Source organism: Lobosporangium transversale (genome assembly GCF_002105155.1).
Source record: "Lobosporangium transversale strain NRRL 3116 chromosome Unknown BCR41scaffold_22, whole genome shotgun sequence".
Taxonomy (NCBI): Eukaryota; Fungi; Mortierellomycota; class Mortierellomycetes; order Mortierellales; family Mortierellaceae; genus Lobosporangium; species Lobosporangium transversale.
The window spans coordinates 396,055-413,698 of record NW_019029000.1 but is presented as its reverse complement, the minus strand read 5'-3'; the positions used below and the strand labels follow the sequence as shown (position 1 = coordinate 413,698).

Sequence of the window (17,644 nt, the reverse complement as noted above, 5' to 3'; positions counted from 1 at the left end):
GAAATGAAGAACAGGGAAGAAAGGGAAACAGAGAAGGAAAAACTTTTTTTTTTTTTTTTTTTTTTTCTTTCTTTTTTTTGCATGATTCAAAAACTTACTTTGGATAGCAGACATGTCCATGATTGAATGTCCTTTAGTCTTTAGTCTTTAGTCTTTAGTCTTTAGTCTTTAGTCAAGTCAAGTCAAGTCAAGTCAAGTCAAGTCAAGTCAAGTCAAGTCAAGTCAAGTCAAGTCAAGCCAATGCGAACAAGAGGGATACGATCAGCTGAAGAGGATATAAAGTAAGATAAAATAGGATAGAATATATAAAGATTAACGAGTAAGTATAGGATGGTTTAATCGAGTTTACATGTGCAAGTGAAGAAGAAAAAAGAAGTAAAAAGAAGTAAAAAGAAGAAGGAAGAAGAAGGAAGAAGGAAGAAGGAAGAAAAGGAAAAGAAGGATAAGAAAAAGACTTTTTTGGTTGGCGTAGCAGCTTTTAAAGAAAAAAGAAAAAGAAAAAGAAAAAAAGAAAAAGCACAGATCGGATGAATGGATTAGAAGAAGGAAAAAGAACTGATTTCTATGTCATTTCTTTTATATTCTTCTTTCTCTCACTCTCTTTTTTTTTTTTTTTTTTTTTTTTTTCTTTTTTCTTTTCATTCACAGATGATGATGTATCGTTGTCGTTGATGTGAACGAGAATTGACTCTTTTTTTTTTTTTTTTTTTTTTTCTTTCCTTCCTCCTCCTCCTTCTTCTTCTTCTTCTTCTTCTCTCTCTCTCTCTCCTTTTTTTTTTAAAAAAAAAAAAATAAATAACACACAGACCCCAAAAGAGACGGACGACAACAGAAAATGATATGAATGTGCACAATGAGGCAATGGATGCAAATGAGGCAATGGATCGTCCCGGACAAATACCAAACCAAATATGACAACGAACACGATACGATACGATACGATACGATACAAAAGGTATATTATATAACAATAAACAATAAAGTATCATATAAAACGAAAAGAAGCGCAAGAGTCTTCAATCAATGTATTTTATCCATATAAAAAGGACAAACCACCGGAGAAGCTTTAACAACGGACCATCACGAGAGACAGAGAAGGAAAGGACGGCTTCTGATTGGTCCACACGTCAACTATCACACTAGCACACTACACATTTCAACCAGCCCAGCCAGCCAGTCAGCCAGAAGCAATCTTTTTCTCGCTTGTGAACAGCACCCCGTTTCCCCCCAACATCCGCATACCCTGCATATATTTCATGGCTCAGCCCTGGTTGGTGGACTAGATCGTAGGAAGAAAGCCGATCAAGGGATCAAGAGAATAGTCATCAAAAGAAATATAAGGGTAATAAAATAGAAACCTCGCTGTCCATTCAAAGCCCTTTCTCTCTCTCTCTCTCTCTTTCTCTCTTAACCCCGCGTCCATTGATATTGGCAGGTCATTTTTTTTTTCACTTTTATAATGTAATGCAATGCAATGCAAGGGATTTCAATGACAACAACAACAACAACAACAACAACAAAACATTCTTGCGAATCAGTTGGATCGTAACACAGCACAGCTCCACTCATGTCTTACTCCATTCTATGTGTAGGAAAATGAAAAATAAAAAATAAAAAAGACGCGTTGTCCATGTTTTGCATGTCTGTTTTTGTGTTATGTGTCTAGGATGATTGTATACGTGTCTATGTGTAGGTTGTATATCTCTGTATATGTATCTGTGTATATATTTGTGTGTATATATTTATGTCTGTGTCTGTGTCTGTGTATGTGATGTGTGCGCATGCCAGGAAAAAAAAAAAAAAAAAAAAAAAAAAGTTTTTTTTTTTCACTCACCCAATTGATTTGCTGAAAATGGTAATATTTTAATACGTAATTGTAAGGAAATGATTCGATAAATTATTAATTGAATAAAAAAAAAAGCGAGACAAAAAGAGTTTTGATAGACAGATAAAAGCAAGAGAGATATATAAAGAGAGAGAGAAAGAGAGAGAGAGAGAGAGAGAGAGAGAGATATGGCGATACAGTAATACAGGAAAAGAAAATAAAAAAAAAGAAAAGAAAAGGAGAGAAAGAGAGAAAGAGGAAAAGAAAGAGAAACATCAAATGCTAAAGCAACCCGTTCCTGCCTCTACCATCCCATTGTATATATAAAAAAAAAAGAACGATATTTAGATGACGGCATTCTGGCCTTGATGCCCTTTCCTTTTTTTACTTTACATTCAGGCGAAGCCGTTAAACAAGCACACTCACACGCCCACAGTATGATAGAAACTGAGAAAGAGACAAGAGTAGTAAAAGAAGAAAAAAAAAAAAAAAAAAAAAAGGGAACAAAAAAAAAAATGGGATCTTCAGTTGAACAACCACTCTTTTTTTTTTTTTTTCTTTTTTTTTTTTTTTTTATCGGTGTGAACGAGAATGTTTGCAACGGTCTTAATCTTATTCTCTCCTTGCATTGCCTTCATGGTTTTACTTTGATCCAAATTCAAATGTAAATGTAAATACAAATTGATATATACACCGCACCAGTGCAGAATGAGAGAAAGAAATAAAAAAAAAAATAAAAAAATAAAAAAAAAAAACCGAGAGAAAGAGTAATGCGCATAGCCCAACTGCTTATCAACGCCTGACAACCCATGGGTTTATTTCCAATCAGACCAAAAGGAAAAAAAAAATAAAAAAAAATAAAAAAAAAAATAAATAGAAAAAAAAGTGGTAGTAGAGTAGAAAGGAAAAAGGATTACATATTCTGTCATTCATCTCATCATAATCTCTTTATTTCCAAGATGCCCAACGCGGTCTATTGTACGACCTGTGTAGATCAATCCTATAGACCATTTGTAAATTCTGTAAACCTCTCTTACTCGCTCTCACTCTTACTTTCTCTTTTCTTTTCTTTTTTTTTTTTTTTTTTTTTTTGTTTTTTTGTTTTTTTGTTTTTTTTGCATGAATAAGAGTCAAGGATAGGGCTGTTGCCACGCTCATGTGAGAACTGTTGTAGGAATAATATAAAGTCGAAAGGAAAAATATACGAAAAAAACGCCACACCGGCCCTTTTTTTTTTTATTTTTTTTTTATTTTTTTTTAATCTTTTTTACGTTGACCAATGTTATAATGAATATACCGCCGTTGAAAGGGTTAAAAAGTAAAAAAAAGAAAAGAAAAAAAAAAAGAAAGTACATTCAATCTCGTATCGCGTGGACGTATCATGTATCTATCATGCATCGCCATTGAACTGTTGTGTGGTTTTTTTATTTTTATTTTTTATTTTTCTTTCTTTTTTCACTCTCCTCTTTCCTCTTTCCTCTTTCCCAAGTGTCTGCAAACGCGCAAAAGAAACGAAAAGTTGTTAAAGAGAAGAAAAAAAAAAAAAAAAAAAAGTATATAAAAAGATTACTATACTCACCACGCCAGACGCGAAAAATAAAAATAAAAAATAAAAAATAAAAAATAAAAAATAAAAAATAAAAAATAAAATAAAATAAAATAAAACATAGAAAAAAAAAAAACTCCCCCAAGACAAGATAAACAGCTGATATTGTCTCGTTGATAAAGAGATTGATATTCTCTCGATCACAAAAAGAAACAGAGATCTAGATAAGCTTACATCGCTAAATGACTGGAGACGGAGTAAGATGCAGGGGAGAGAGAATCGAGTGGGGTGTCAGATGGATGTCTTGGATGAAAAGAAGTAAAAAAAAAAAAAAAAAAACTAGAGACAAGGTAAAAAGAATAAAAAGGGGAACCAAGATAGTCGTTGATCAATAATATATAATCAATCTGTTCAAAGGTTCAAAAAGGAACGATGTGTCAGAAAAAAATAAAAAAAAGAGATTGGGATGATGATGGCGAAGAAGAAAAAGAAGAAAAAGAAGAAGAAGAAGAAACGAAAGCAAGGGCGAAAAAAAAGGGACTTTTTAAAGTCAACGAACGACCTTTCCTTCCTTCTCATTTGAATGCAACTTTTTCTTCATCTCTTCAAGAGGAAAGGAATATATGCAACTGAGCTGATTGAATGAAAAAAAGAAAATCAATTGCAGATCCGTAGGGCTGGTTACGATACCAAGTAAATAATCTTCAATTGAACAATACACACACTTTTTCTTTTCTTTTTCTTTTCTTTTCTTTTTTTTTGTTGTTGATGTCCGTTGGTGTGGATGGTAAGAGTAGTTTGCATAATTGCATAATTGCTCAAAAGGTTTACCAATGATTTATCTGCAAATAAAAAAGTTCGACAGCGCCTAATGACAATGACAATGACAATGACACTGACAATGACCATAACTATGACAATGATAATATATATAGATAAATAGCAACAATAACAAGAGTAATAGCAATGACAGTAACGAAATCAATATATAAATAAAATATATTATATTACACACAAACAAATCAATGACTGAGATCCATTTCCTTTTTTTTTTTTTTCTTTTTTTTCTTTTTTCTTTTTTCTTTTTTCTTTTTTCTTTTTTTTCTCCGTTCATAATGAAACACTCGAATAGAAAAAAGAAAAGAAAAAGAAAATAAAAAGCTGTTTTCTCTTCCAGAAAAGTGTTGAATGGGTTCGGAAAGCGTCTCGATCTGTCTCTTCAAAACTCTGTCCGTCTATCTACATCTCCATAAATGTTTAGCGCTTACTTTCATTCTCTCTTTCTCCTCTGCCCAGTTGTGGGGAACCTTAAAAAGCTTTCTATCCTACCCTCTCCACTCTCCAGTACGCATTGTTCTCTCTCTCTCTCTTCTCTCTCCTTGGACTAAACAATATAAAACAACAACAACAGCAATAGCAATAATAGTATATAATAATAACAAATAAGAATAATAATAAATAATAATCATAATAAATAAAAAAATAAAAAAATAAAAATAAAAAAGAGTTTGCAGACTAAAAATGCGTAGTACCTTTTCTCGTTCTTGTTCTCGACTGCAGGATTGGAGCAAAGTAAAAAAGGGTTTGGAGGACCTTACCCAAAGTCGCTTTCTCAGACGTGTTTATACCCAGTCGTTTTAAGCATCCAATTCGCGCTTTTCCTTTTTAGAGCTCGATCCGAGGTACTCGTGACAAGAAGACTTTGTCTACTCGGGCAACAACCTATTCATTTCTCTCTCTTTCTCTTTCTCTCTCTTTCTCTCTCATTCTCTTTCTTTCTTTCTCTTTTCTAGCTCAGGTCACCAAAATATGGAATAAAAAAAACTATAAAAAAAAAAAAAAAAAAAAAACCACGGCTGGATTTGTTAAGCTTGTTTTTTGTTTTTGTTTTGTCAACATCTTTTAATTGCAATTGATTGAAAAATGACGCGAAAAAGTTGTCAAGGCGCATATGTACTACAATCACCATCACGACATGATAGGGGGGGGGAGGGAAGGGGGAAGAAAAGGAAAAAGAGGTTTAGGCGTTTCACGCGTGTTAAAAATATATTCCTCCTTCCCTTCCTCCTCCTCTTCCTTCCTTCTTTTCTTCCTTCCTTCCTTCCTTCCACATGAATGGGGATGTTCATTCATTTCTTTTCTTGGTATCCGTTATTAATTTGTATACATCTTATGGTTAATTGTGGATAAACATTACCATGGCTTTTTTCCCGCCTTTTTCTTTTTAAACTGTTGAAATTGATTGTTGTGAGTATATGAATGTGTGAAAAATGTATCATGTAGGCTGGTTAGTTTTCATTTTTCATTTTATAACTTACATATTACTTGTTCCCCCTCATCTGGCACAAATAATTGCCACCTCTTTTCTTCTCCTTCTCCTTCCCCTTCCCCTTCCTCTTCTCCCTTCCCCTGCTCCTTCTTCTCTTCCTAAGCTCAGGATTATTGCTTGAGCACTGACATGAATTCCGTGAAAAAGGACTTTTTATTTTTTTTTTTATTTTTTTTATTTTTATTTTTATTTTTATTTTAATAAAACGATGCCTGCGAGAGGGGGAAGTGAGGGAGCGCGTTGCCTTTCGTGTTCGTGACATCAATGGTAACAGGCCTCTCCATTTCTATCCTAATGACATTATACATATTGTATTACATTATGTTATATTATGTTATATCATCTGTAGATTCATGAACACACAGGAACTCTTTTTTTTTTTTTTTTTTTTTTTTTTTTCTCATAAACCCTATATTGTATCGTATCGTGTCGTGTCGTGTCGTGTCGCGTCCATTCATTTTTTTTTTTTTTTTTTTATAGAGATAAATACATAACTGAAAATGAACACATAAATGATTAAATGTATAAATGAATAAATGTAAAAGTGAATAAATATATAAATGAATATATATGAATGTATATATAAAGCATTATAAATATATACAGCGACTGAACAAAAAAAAAAAAAAAAAAAAAAAAGTTTCAAGAGTTCTTATTCCCCATTCAATCGAGCTTTTGAAATGATATATCAAAACTTTATTTCGCTACCTGGTTGGTTCCACAGCCACCGATGAATAATAATAATGATTCATATGTATATATATATATATATGTACAATACTTTAGTTGAATTGGAGACTGTATATATATGTTTATAAATATATATTTATATAAAGAACTCGTCTGTTATGGAACAAAGAAGATCGATCAATCGAAGAAGAGAGAGGAGAAAGAAAGAGATTCGTTGATCAATCAATGTGAATCCTTCCTTTGGAACAACTGGGGTTCCCCTTGGCAACTTTAACGGTCCCCGATCCAAATCTCTGTGCCACCCTCCACCACTCTTTTTTTCCCTTCCTTCCTTCCTTCCTCTCTTCCTTCCTTCCTCCCTTCCTTCCATTCTCTTGGGAGGATTACGTCAAGAGACAAAAAGGTAAAGAAGACAGAGAGAGAGAAAGAGAGAGGAGGTGGGCGAGGACTTTTTTTTTTTAGCATAAAGAAATTGAAAGGATTAGTTGAACAAAAAAAAAAAAAAAAAAAAAAAAAAATCGAAAATGGTTCGCGTCTTTTTTTTATTTCTATAATTTCTATAATTTCTATTATTTTTTATTTTTTATTTTTTATGCATCCATGTGTTGTGTTGTGCTGTTTGTTCTTTGTGTTGTTTACATGGAAGCAAGCATTGTTCGGGATTGAAACAATTTAGACGCGTCTTGTATTTATTTTCGAATCTTTTTTTTTTTTTTTTTTTTTTTTTTTTTGTTTTGTTTTGTTTTGTTTATTTACCCCTGATCGACAAAGCCAGAGAAATGAGTACGAAACGATTTACTTGTTATATACTTGTTGCCTATTGCCTATTGCTTGTTACCTATTGCTTGCCTTCTCTCTCTGCCTCTCTGCCTCTCTCTCTCTCGCTTACACAATGTTTTGTTTCTATTTTCCATACCACCAAAAAACCAAAAAAAAAAAAAAAAAAAACCACTAAAAAACCACTTTTGTCATCCATCATGCATCATCCTTTCAAGTATTTGCTTTTTCTCATTACAATCATCAGACGTATTAATTATACATACATGTTTGTTTGTTTGTAATGCTTTACATTTGCTTTACAAAGATAAAAAGCTGAGCTGCGTGCCACAGTAGGTTGTAAGAGATTGTCATTGATCTTTTTTCTTTTCATACTCCGATTTAAAGACAATCGCGCGAAGAGAAATTCCTTCCTACCCTATCCTATCCTATCCTATCCTATCCTATCCTATGCTCTACTATACTGGGCTATACTTTGCTATGCTATGCCATGCATGCTACGCGAAAAAATAATGATGGTCATAATAACAAATAACAGATTTACAAACAAACGTGTAAAATACATATAATATATAATATTAATGCTAATCATCATAATATTATAAAATGAAATAAAAAATAAAATAAAAAAAATAAAAAAAATAAAAAAAATAAAATACCTCTGAGGGCTTGGCGACTGGACAAGTTTATGCGCCTCGAGTTTCTCTAGAGATGGATTGTCATTGGCGAGTATAGACTTTTAGACTAGCATGTAAAAAAAAAAAAAAAAAAAAAAAAAACGATCAGACAAGTCATTGGTATATATATTATTACTATATAACCTTTTCTCAAAAGAACAAACAAAATAAAGAACTAAAGAACTAAAGAACTAAAGAACTAAAGAACTAAAGAACTAAAGAACTAAAGAACTAGAGAACTGAAGAAGAAGAAGAAGAAGAAGAAGAAGAAGAAGAAGAAGAAGAAGAAGAAGAAGAAGAAGAAGAAGAAGAAGAAGAAGAAGAAGAAGAAGAAAGGTTCTATTGATTGGCATTGCATGACATTGTCATCATGCCTTACTTTCTTCTTTTTTTGCATTTATTGATTGATTCATTGGTTGACTTTGTTTGTTTTGTTCTTCTATTATAGTGTGCGTAGGGCCCTTGTCGATTTCTATGCGCTCATGAAAAAGAGAAAAAGCCGTTTGGAGATGATCGCGATCATAGCAGAGAGGAGAAAAAAAAAAAAAGGCCCTCTCTATATGAGGGAAGAACTTTTGTAGACTAGCAACATTGAACTTACGCGTTGCATAATGATCAGTTGATGCATATTCATAAATAGTTTAAACTGTAAAAAAACACGTCAATTGCTACAGGAGTTTCCTTAGACTAGGGAGACTAGGGGGAGGAAAAAAAAATAATAATGCATAAACACCTTTGGATTCAAATCAATTGAAGGAGATCAAGTTTTTGTGAGAATGCAAGTAGACCCTCGCTCCTCTTCCTCTCTTCGTCCCACTACTTCAATACCTCACTTTGAAAAGGGGAAGATCATTGCATTGATACATTATTTCTCTCTCTCTCTCTCTCTCTCTCTCTCTCTCTTTTTATTTTATTTTATTTTATTTTTTTCCTTCTAACAGAACTGTGATTTAACAGAACAAGGCATGCAGGTCCCTAACTGTTTCACAAAACATTATTCTAATGGATGAAGCTGCACTGGGTTGGATTGGACTGGGCTGGGCTACATTGGGTTGGATTGGATTTGATAAGACCAAAAGAGGAAAGAGAAGGGAAGGGAGGGAGAGGAGAGAAGAGAAATAGCAAAAAAGACCATGACGAGGAAGGAGTTTTTTATTTTTTATTTTTACAGATCATAGACTAAATTGATATTTTCAAAAGGACATTCGTTTGAATCGAAATGAATTCTGGACCTTGCCCCCTTATCTTATTTTTGTCTTTTTCTTCTCTGTCATGTTTTACAAATCTTACTTTGCCATCACCAGGGTGTTAGCTCGGGCTAAAAAAAAAAGAGGCTTAGCATATCTTTTTCGTTTTTATTTGCTGTGCCATTCACTGACCTTTTTTTTTTCTTTAAAAAGTGCTTGATTACATCTTTTAAGCAGCCCAAATCTATTCTTGTACATATACTTATTTATATGTATACAAATATACATACGTATATACATGTATATTTATATATAATATATACATGCCATGTTTAATGGAAATACGCGTCGTTTGTTCATTTTTTTTTTTTTTTTTTTTTTTTTTACCACACTTGTGAAGGTTTAGATTGTGGAACAAACAATTTAAACAAAGATGCGAGGTTATAATTGCTCTCATAAGGAAATAAAAGATTTGTTTAACTTCCATAAACACTAAATCGGTATCTTTTGGAGGCTACTAAATAAATATTTCATCAATACATGGATAATGTTGGGGAAAGTAAAAGGAGAGAAGCAGTGAGGAGAGCGAAGGAAAGAAGTGAAAAAACCTGCCTCTAAACTTTTTTTTTTTTTTTTTTAGCAGCGCCACAAGCATGGAACAAATGTTTCAAGAAAAAAAAAAAAAAAAAAAGCCCAAGATGTTGGAAGTTTGCATTATTACGCATTTTTACAATTAACACAAAGGGATACAACAAGCAGAAGAGTGTGGCGGTGTATTTTGTTGTAATTCTCCCTATCGAATGAACACTGGAAATGTGGAAGGAAGAGAAAGGGAAGTATAGGACGTACAAAGTGTCGGATGCTGAAAATGGAAATAGGACTCGTGCTCTATCGCAACAGTTACCATGGAGGTGGTCCATCGGCCATTTTGACGCGTGTCCGAGTGACTTTTCCTTGGATCTTTTCTTGCGGAGGAAAATGGTAACCAAGGAAAAAAAGTACCGAACCATAAGCAGACAGGTCTGGAGGGAGAGAATAAAGAGCATGAGTAATAGGAATTGGATTGTACCAGGACATGTGCAAGAGTCCAAGGGCTCATGTTGAACAGAGTTTATGATGCACCAGATTAGTGTCGGTGTAGACGTGTTCTAGAATGAGAGAAAGAAAATAGCAGAGAATGTGTGTGTGAGACAAATCCAGCCAGGGCTCTGGATCTCGCGTCAATCGTCTCTGATGGCGTACTAAATATGCCCTAAACCTATCCATGAACCAAAAGTACTAATCGATGATTTGATAGATGCCCATTGTGTTGGAAAAAAAAAAAAAAGAAAAAAAGACATGGGATATGGCATGACAAAACCAGGCTCTCACTTTTTATATTTTACTTGTTACCCCCCTTGTATAGCCATTACTTTCAATTCAATTCTGTTGTCTTTTTTCTTTTCCTTCTCTTTCATTCCATCTATTCTGTTCCTTTGACTTGCATCATCGCTTCCGTCTTTATTATTTTATTTTATTTTATTTTTATTTTTATTTCTCCCCTGAGTTCATTCTTTTGGTGATCTTTCATCTCTTGCATCAGAACCAGGTGATTCTCTCGTAATCGAGCTGTTCTACTACGATCATTAGTATTTGTCCCATTCAAAATCTACAAGGAACACATCATCGCAATGGAAGACTCTCGTGGCGGACACCATTCGTATAACAGCAGTAGCAGCCAAGGACATAATTCAGACCGATATCCTAACCAGTCGTCCTCATCACAGCAGCACTATCAACAACAACAGCAGCATTCAACATCATCGTATTCATCTAGAGAGAATCGAGGCCACAGTCAGCAACAGCAACAGCAACAGCAACAGCAACAGTTTTCTCGAGATCCAGATGCCGGTTCTACGTGGCGATCGCCTATTACTCCGACCACGACTAATCGATTCAATAGGATGGCTATCCATGAAGTCATTGATAACCACCCACAACAGAATCTGTATGGACATGAAGAAGACTCACCACCCTACAGACGCAGAGGCTCGCACGATGAGATGTCCCTCTCTGACCCACCGGCACCACACTCGAGTGTGAGCCATGGCGGGGCAGGCTCGCATCCCCAATCACGGTAGGTTCTTTTTTTTATTAGTGTGATTGTGGTGTGGAACTGTTACTGGTGTGCATTAGCACATCATCCTTTCCATCTCCAAGCTTCTCTCTCTCTTTCCAGCCTTCTCTTCTCTTTCTCTCTCTCAGCGATGCTATTGTTATCCAAAGTACTTCTGAGCAACCAAATCGACCATTTTTATTTGGCTATGCTCTTTTTTTTTTTTTTTTTTTTTTTTTTATTCTTTCTTTACTATGCTTTTGAGAGTAGAGCCAAAGATGATGGTTTACTTATACCATTGCATACACTTTTGGGAAATCAATTGAGGTTGTGTAAGTTTTATTTCTTGTTTCCACATTTTTTTTTTTTACCATGTTACTTTCATTCAATAGAATGTGTTTTTATTTGCTATCTCAAACAAAACAAAAAATTTGCACAATGGCTTGTTTAGCACATGTCCATGTCTAGACGACAACAATGTGCATGTACTATAATGTTGTTGCATGAACATGGGTATTTATTTTATGTATCCTTATTACATATTGATCCTTGATTAACTGCAGCACGTTCTAAATCGATCAATACATGTAACGCAATGGGAAAAAAAAAAAAGACGCCCTAGTTCAGCCGCTTTTTCAAGTGTATGATTTTATGTGCGACAAAATTATAGTTTTGATCCTTATTATACTGGTGCCACCATCTGTGGGGAAGGAAAGGCCTAATCAATCCCGAGGGGGGTTATTAGTTCCTTTTATCCTTTCCTTCATTCCTCCTTCCCCTTAAAGAGAACGGAGAGAGATACCCTCACTCTTTATCGTCGCTATACCGATTCTCGTGTTGTCTTTGCCTCTTTGCTCGATCTATTAGGTTATTCCTTGCAGCTCATGTGTAACATTGAGAAAAACTTGATTGCGAGGGCATCTCGGAGAGTTTTTTTTTTTTTTTTTTTTTTTTTTCCTAAGCATTACTGACTATACACACCATAGTGGTCAGCAGACGATAATTGATTAGGAAAAAAAATAATCAAGCGGCTTTTATGGATCAGGGGAAAAGAACTAGAAAAAAAAGGAGAGAATGATCTTACGTGAGACACCTGGCCCCTGTCATGCACAACGTTCCCAAGACCTCAACTAATCAAACGTTTTCTTGACATTGAATCTCACTAGACAATTTGGACGAAGTGAAATGCGATCACAATCAAATCATCATCGCCCTTCCTCCCCCCGATATCGACATGAGTCTCCCATACCTGGATCAAACTCTGAAGATGACGATGAAGACATCCGTTACAAGAAGCGTCGGTTTCCAGGATCGTCTGGTCAGAAAGGGGGTCGACAACAGTCCCCTCCTCCATCTTCCATACAACCCGAGGTCTTGGATCGGGTGCGGTCAACGATCAAACTGCAACAACAACAAAAGGCCATCATTGAGGCCAAACAGCATGGTCAACCATCGCCACTACCACAGTCCTCGAGTGCATCAAAGCTGAGCTCTAATGGATCGAATCCACCTGTTACAGAGGCTTCCTCAAGTGGCCTTTCTGTCTTCCATGGCAGCTCATCCTTTGCTTCATTGAATCGTCGTCCACTACCCTCTCCAATGAAACCAAAGAACGCAAAGTCTCTGACCATTTTTGCTCCCTCGTACTCTGAATCGTCACTTTCCATCCACTCTGCACCATTGCAGCCCTCACAAAGTCATCAAGCCATGAGTATGGGCCTTAGAACGTCTCAACCACTGCGAAATCAGAGCCACCCATATGTTGCTGCACAGACAAGCTCCTTCCAGCAGCCTTTACGCTCTCCTAGGACCGCAGGCCATGCCAAGAAGACATCGCGTACTACCCTCCGACAACCTGGTACTGGTGCTGATAGCAAGTAAGTTTTTTTTTTTTTTTTTCTTTATTATTATTATTATTTTAGCTTCTATCTTTTTTTTTTTTTTTTTTTTTCTTTTCCTTGCTTCAACATGTTAATTGTCTCATAACGACTGCTCTTTAAACAGTGGAACGATCCCAGCACCAATTTTGTCGTCGCATACAGGGCCATTACCCTCGCCGTCCATGTACCCACCGTCTACACCTTTCCTGTCCAATCCAAAGCATATGTTCATGGAAACTGTATCGAACTTGTTTGATTCAGTTGACAGCAGCCGTAGTCTTAAATATACCCTGGAGGAACAGATTCGTAAATCGGCCCAATTGCTTCAAACACTCCAAGCCAGTGGCACCATGATCGAGAATCTTGTTCGAGGACAATTCAAAGAGTTGGAGAAGGGCGTCATTGAGCGATTTGAGAATGAGATTGAGCATCTGAATGCTCGTGTTCGACAACTTGAAGAACATCAAGGATTAACACCTCCACCCCCACCACCAAAAAAGACAAAAGTAGCAGCAGCTCCAGCAACAACAGCGGCATCAACATCAGCAGCACCAACAGCAGCAACTGCTGTACCGTCTACCTCTCCTTCATCTGCATCCGCCATGACGGGCATTGCAACATCCTTGAACGGGACTTCAGAGACCGCGGCTGGCGGATCTGTATCAGGACCAGAATTAATGGAGACATCAACTGAGCCATCAACATCTGCAGACCAAATGGGTCATAATAACTCTTCACCGAACAGTGGAACTTTGCCTACGCCTCCATTGACTAAAACTCAGGACCCTTCCTCAGCTATGGAAGTAGAAGATGAGGAAGAAAGAGAAGCGAATGAGCCAAGTTCAAGTTCTTCGATCAAGAACCTACAGGACCGTGTCACCAACCTGGAGAGTCGCAAGGACTGATGTGCAAAGGAAACGTAGTGCAGTGTACATGTTATTGGTCTTAGTTTTTAGGGTTACCGCAACTTATTTATAATACAATGATCTTACCACAGGCATTGGCATACTACTGTTTCTACATTGAAGACATTTGGTTGTATTAATCACACGTGATTTCCTTCCTATTTCTGTCATTATAGAAAATGAAGTTGATGCTTTGTCCTTTTTACTTGTTTGAATCGTTCCTACCCTCTTGAACATCTCTTTACGTTTCTGTTCTTCTAGGTGAAGCATCCTTTTTGGTTCATCCTTCATTGTGTTGAACCCCAATTGGTGGGAAGTTTTTTTTTTTTTTTTTTTTTCTTTCTTTCTTTCTTTTTAACCTCTTGTCACGTTACTCGTCCATCAACCCTCTTATTTTCCGCTGTAGTTAAACACGCTTGCAAAGACACTTCTTTCCTCCTCTTTCAACACAGAGGATCACTTTTCTTTTATTTCACTCCCTCTTTCCCTCACTCCCTCACTCCCTTTCTCTTGTCTCTCTCTCCCCTATTCCTGACATCTCTCCTTTCCTTCACATCATTTTAATATCCATTTTTAACAAAGTAAAAAAAAATCCCCACATATTCATACATTCACATCATTCTTTCATCTCATTTTTCATAATCACCAGCTGGACTTTAAAACCCTAAACTCGACATTTTTTTGTATTTTACACTTTATACATTTATTTTGCCACTTTCTGTCACCATTGAGACATACAGACACACATTTTGATCATTATCCATCCAGATCTGTTGTATCAATCTTCAGCACAAGTCTAGCCAAGTTATTCTGTCCGAAAGCAAAGGGGAAGGAGGAGAAAGAAAAAAAAAATCACCCTTGCATGACCTTTGACTGATTATTGTGAAGGATTCTCTTCACCTTTGTTTTTTTTTTTTTGAACACGCGTAACTACTCTTTTAAGGTCATTTGGTCCCCCCTCTCATTCACTCTTGTCCTTACTTTTACTCTCTCACTCTTTCACTCTCTCACGTTCACTCTTTCACATTCTTTTCTTTTCTTTCTTTCTTTCCTTTCTGTTTTTATTTCTTCACAGGTTGAAGAATGAACTCGACGATGGTCACTGCCATCGAACATCATTCCAACCAACAGCAAGGGTCACAGTTTGGAGGGACCACGGGTATGCAAACAGCCAGCATGGGGAATGGCCCCCGTGGTAGTGGCCCCAAGTCACCAAAGACCCTAAACTCACCTAATGGTCTCTCGAGTTCAGGACGAGCCCATAATAAGAAATCCAAATCCCTATCATTACAGACAAAACTACAGCAACAACATCAACAAGGTGCCATAGTGGATACAGTCATGACTGAGAGTCCTCGCTCTGCAGCAACATCTCTTTCATCTCCCAGGGGCTCAGCATTGTCCTTGAGTCACTCACGATCTGGACACACACCGCGTGGGACCAAAAGAAGTATAGATGACATCCACATCCATTCTCCATTGAAGGTAAAAAAAAAAAAAAAAAAAAAAAAAGATAGAGATTGATAGTATTTGATTGTGTGTTTCGTTTTCCTTTTTTTTTTTTTTTTGGCCCTGTTTTTCTATTCCTCCACATATTATACCGTGTTGATTGTAATGTTATTCATCGATTTCTTATCAACTGCTTTTTCTTTTCTTTTTTCTTATTTTATTTAGACATTGAGCAAGACAGGTATGCAAAGCATCATGAAAAATACTCAAATGTCATTTATATCTTTTTTTTTTTTTCTTCTTCTCTTCCTTGCTAATCTCTTTATCATTCATGTTGATTGTAGACCTTCTTGAAAAATATAAACGCAGTTCTGCGTCCTTCACGATCCATCTTTATGAAACCCATTTCAAGTTTGAAAGCCAGGTTAGTTTATGGCTATTAAATCTACGAAAACAACAAACAGCTCTATAAGACTATAAGAGATATCTGGGTGTTGCCACTAAATTACTCGGTCTTAATCTTGGATCAAAACAATAATAATGAAAATTTAGGACGGTGTCTTTTTGTTTAATTCTCCAATGAAGGTAAAGAAATAAACCGTCTGAACTGTTTCGAACTCGAAGTTATAGTGTGCAGAATATTAACAGTCAATTATAACTATATGTTGGTGCAAGTAGATATTCTTGAAAAGTATACAGGAGAAGAGGCTACCGTCTGGACTTTTAGACGTAATCAAAAGTGCACAATGTCCATATTATGAAGGTGCGCGGACAAAATTTTCGGAGCCTGTCAAAACGGATTCAATCAAAGATTGATTTTACTACTTTGCTTTATTACCCTGTTCGTCATCCTTAATTTCTACTATTGGACCTTTTTTTTTTTTTTTTTTTTTTTTTTTTTCCTCTCTCTTTCTCTTGCTTAAAAATACATCTAGGATGTCTAATTGCTGAAGTCGTGGATCATCGAACCAAAGGAAAACAGGAGAGCGAAGTGACTACAAAGCGGATTGTCCTCTCACCCACACAGGAGACATTGTGGGCAGATCTTTCATTACTTCATGAAGAGTCGGGAGAATCATGGTCTAGTGATATGATGCTTGATATTGAGTCAAAGATTCTGGTATGGATTTCAGGAAAATTATCCTTCTTGCATCTATAGTCGTCAATCACATCCCACTTATTATACCTTATTACTGGTATGCTGTTGATAGATCGCCACAGAGGGACCGCTTTGTTTGGACCCATCTCCTATGGTCACTGTGATAAGTAATGAGATCAGCTATCACCAGACCTCCGCTACTCAGAGGACAAGAAAGAGAAGAAAGTGGAACTCTCTCGAAAGGGAGCAGGAGGCGACAAGGAAGGCCGAAGAGGACAAACTAATGAGCATGATGGACGAAGTAAGCTTCACATAAAAAGATTGTTCATAATGGAGGAGGATATTTTTAGCTGTCAAGTATGGTACTCAACTAATGTCATAACAATTACTTGCTTAAAGAAATCAAATGTAGATTTTCAGCCCAATTTTGGCAGACTGGCTTTCCTCAAGGAGTGGCGACAAAAGAAAAAGATGGAGGAAACACAACCAATACCGGTACTGGACCCAAAGAAATCCAAGGCCAAACGACAAGAAATGTCAATTTTGCCAGATGGACGAAAGATCGTACGAACAATTCGATTCGAGCGCGAGGACAAACAGAGGAATTGTAAGCTTCTAATCAGCGTCAGTTGGACTGACAGTTTTTTCTGCCACTTCATTTTTTATTTTTTTATTTTTTATTTTTTGTTCGGGAAACTGACAGTAACATATATCTTCGTTTTAATAGACAAGGTGTATTTTATGTTCAACATCATGCAATGTCCGGACCAGTCATTCGAGGCGATTATGCGTTATGGAACTGCTCCAGATTCTGCAGTCAATGGTGGCATTCGCAAGTATGTTGGAATGATAAAGATAGAACCATGGACTTCTCAAAAACATTTCGTTTGCGGTGAATACTGATGATCCTTATTTTCAATTATTTTAGATTTCATCTTGGGCCAGAACAATGCGCGGACGCGTATGTTCAGAGCCTCAAATCAATGTACTTTTCTCCAAACTCTTTAATAAGTGATACAACGCCAACTTCGACCAATACCGCACGAACAAATGCAGCGGCGGCGGCGGCGGCGGCGGCAGCAGCAGCAGCAGCAGCAGCAGCAGCAGCAGCAGCAAACACAAATACTGCATCAGCTACTGGCGGCACAGCTATTGCCAACAATATGGCAGCAAATGCGCACACTT

General features: G+C 36.3%; 3 protein-coding genes across 3 annotated transcripts; all 3 read left to right on the top strand.

The window, feature by feature from the left end:
- Positions 1–10,435: 10,435 nt before the first annotated feature.
- On the top strand, positions 10,436–11,690 carry BCR41DRAFT_90335 (hypothetical protein). Its single transcript, XM_022031077.1, has 3 exons — positions 10,436–11,147; positions 11,397–11,458; positions 11,578–11,690. Exons 1-3 carry the CDS (start codon positions 10,702–10,704, stop codon positions 11,592–11,594), a joined length of 525 nt encoding a protein of 174 aa, XP_021880662.1. The 5' UTR covers positions 10,436–10,701; the 3' UTR covers positions 11,595–11,690.
- Positions 11,691–12,750: 1,060 nt separating this feature from the next.
- BCR41DRAFT_90340 (hypothetical protein) lies at positions 12,751–13,943 on the top strand. The gene is made up of 2 exons (XM_022031078.1): positions 12,751–13,003; positions 13,145–13,943. The coding sequence occupies exons 1-2, from the start codon at positions 12,886–12,888 to the stop codon at positions 13,909–13,911; spliced, it is 885 nt and encodes a 294-aa protein (XP_021880661.1). The 5' UTR covers positions 12,751–12,885; the 3' UTR covers positions 13,912–13,943.
- A 1,035-nt stretch (positions 13,944–14,978) lies between these two features.
- Positions 14,979–17,397, top strand: BCR41DRAFT_387094 (Spt20 family-domain-containing protein; the record flags this gene model as incomplete). The annotated part of the gene is made up of 10 exons (XM_022027861.1): positions 14,979–15,396; positions 15,586–15,601; positions 15,705–15,784; positions 15,913–15,945; positions 16,039–16,123; positions 16,296–16,480; positions 16,572–16,760; positions 16,859–17,066; positions 17,187–17,295; positions 17,388–17,397. Coding segments are annotated over exons 1-10 (1,317 nt in total), but the record flags the coding sequence as incomplete, so codon positions are not given.
- Between the last annotated feature and the right edge of the window lie 247 nt (positions 17,398–17,644).

Coding starts and splice junctions, on each gene's coding strand:
- BCR41DRAFT_90335 (XM_022031077.1), top strand. CDS start 10,702: ATGGAAGACTCTCGTGGCGGACACCATTCGTATAACAGCAGTAGCAGC. Junction 11,148..11,396: donor GGCTCGCATCCCCAATCACG/GTAGGTTCTTTT, acceptor TTTTGAGAGTAG/AGCCAAAGATGATGGTTTAC.
- BCR41DRAFT_90340 (XM_022031078.1), top strand. CDS start 12,886: ATGTTGCTGCACAGACAAGCTCCTTCCAGCAGCCTTTACGCTCTCCTA. Junction 13,004..13,144: donor GGTACTGGTGCTGATAGCAA/GTAAGTTTTTTT, acceptor GAACGATCCCAG/CACCAATTTTGTCGTCGCAT.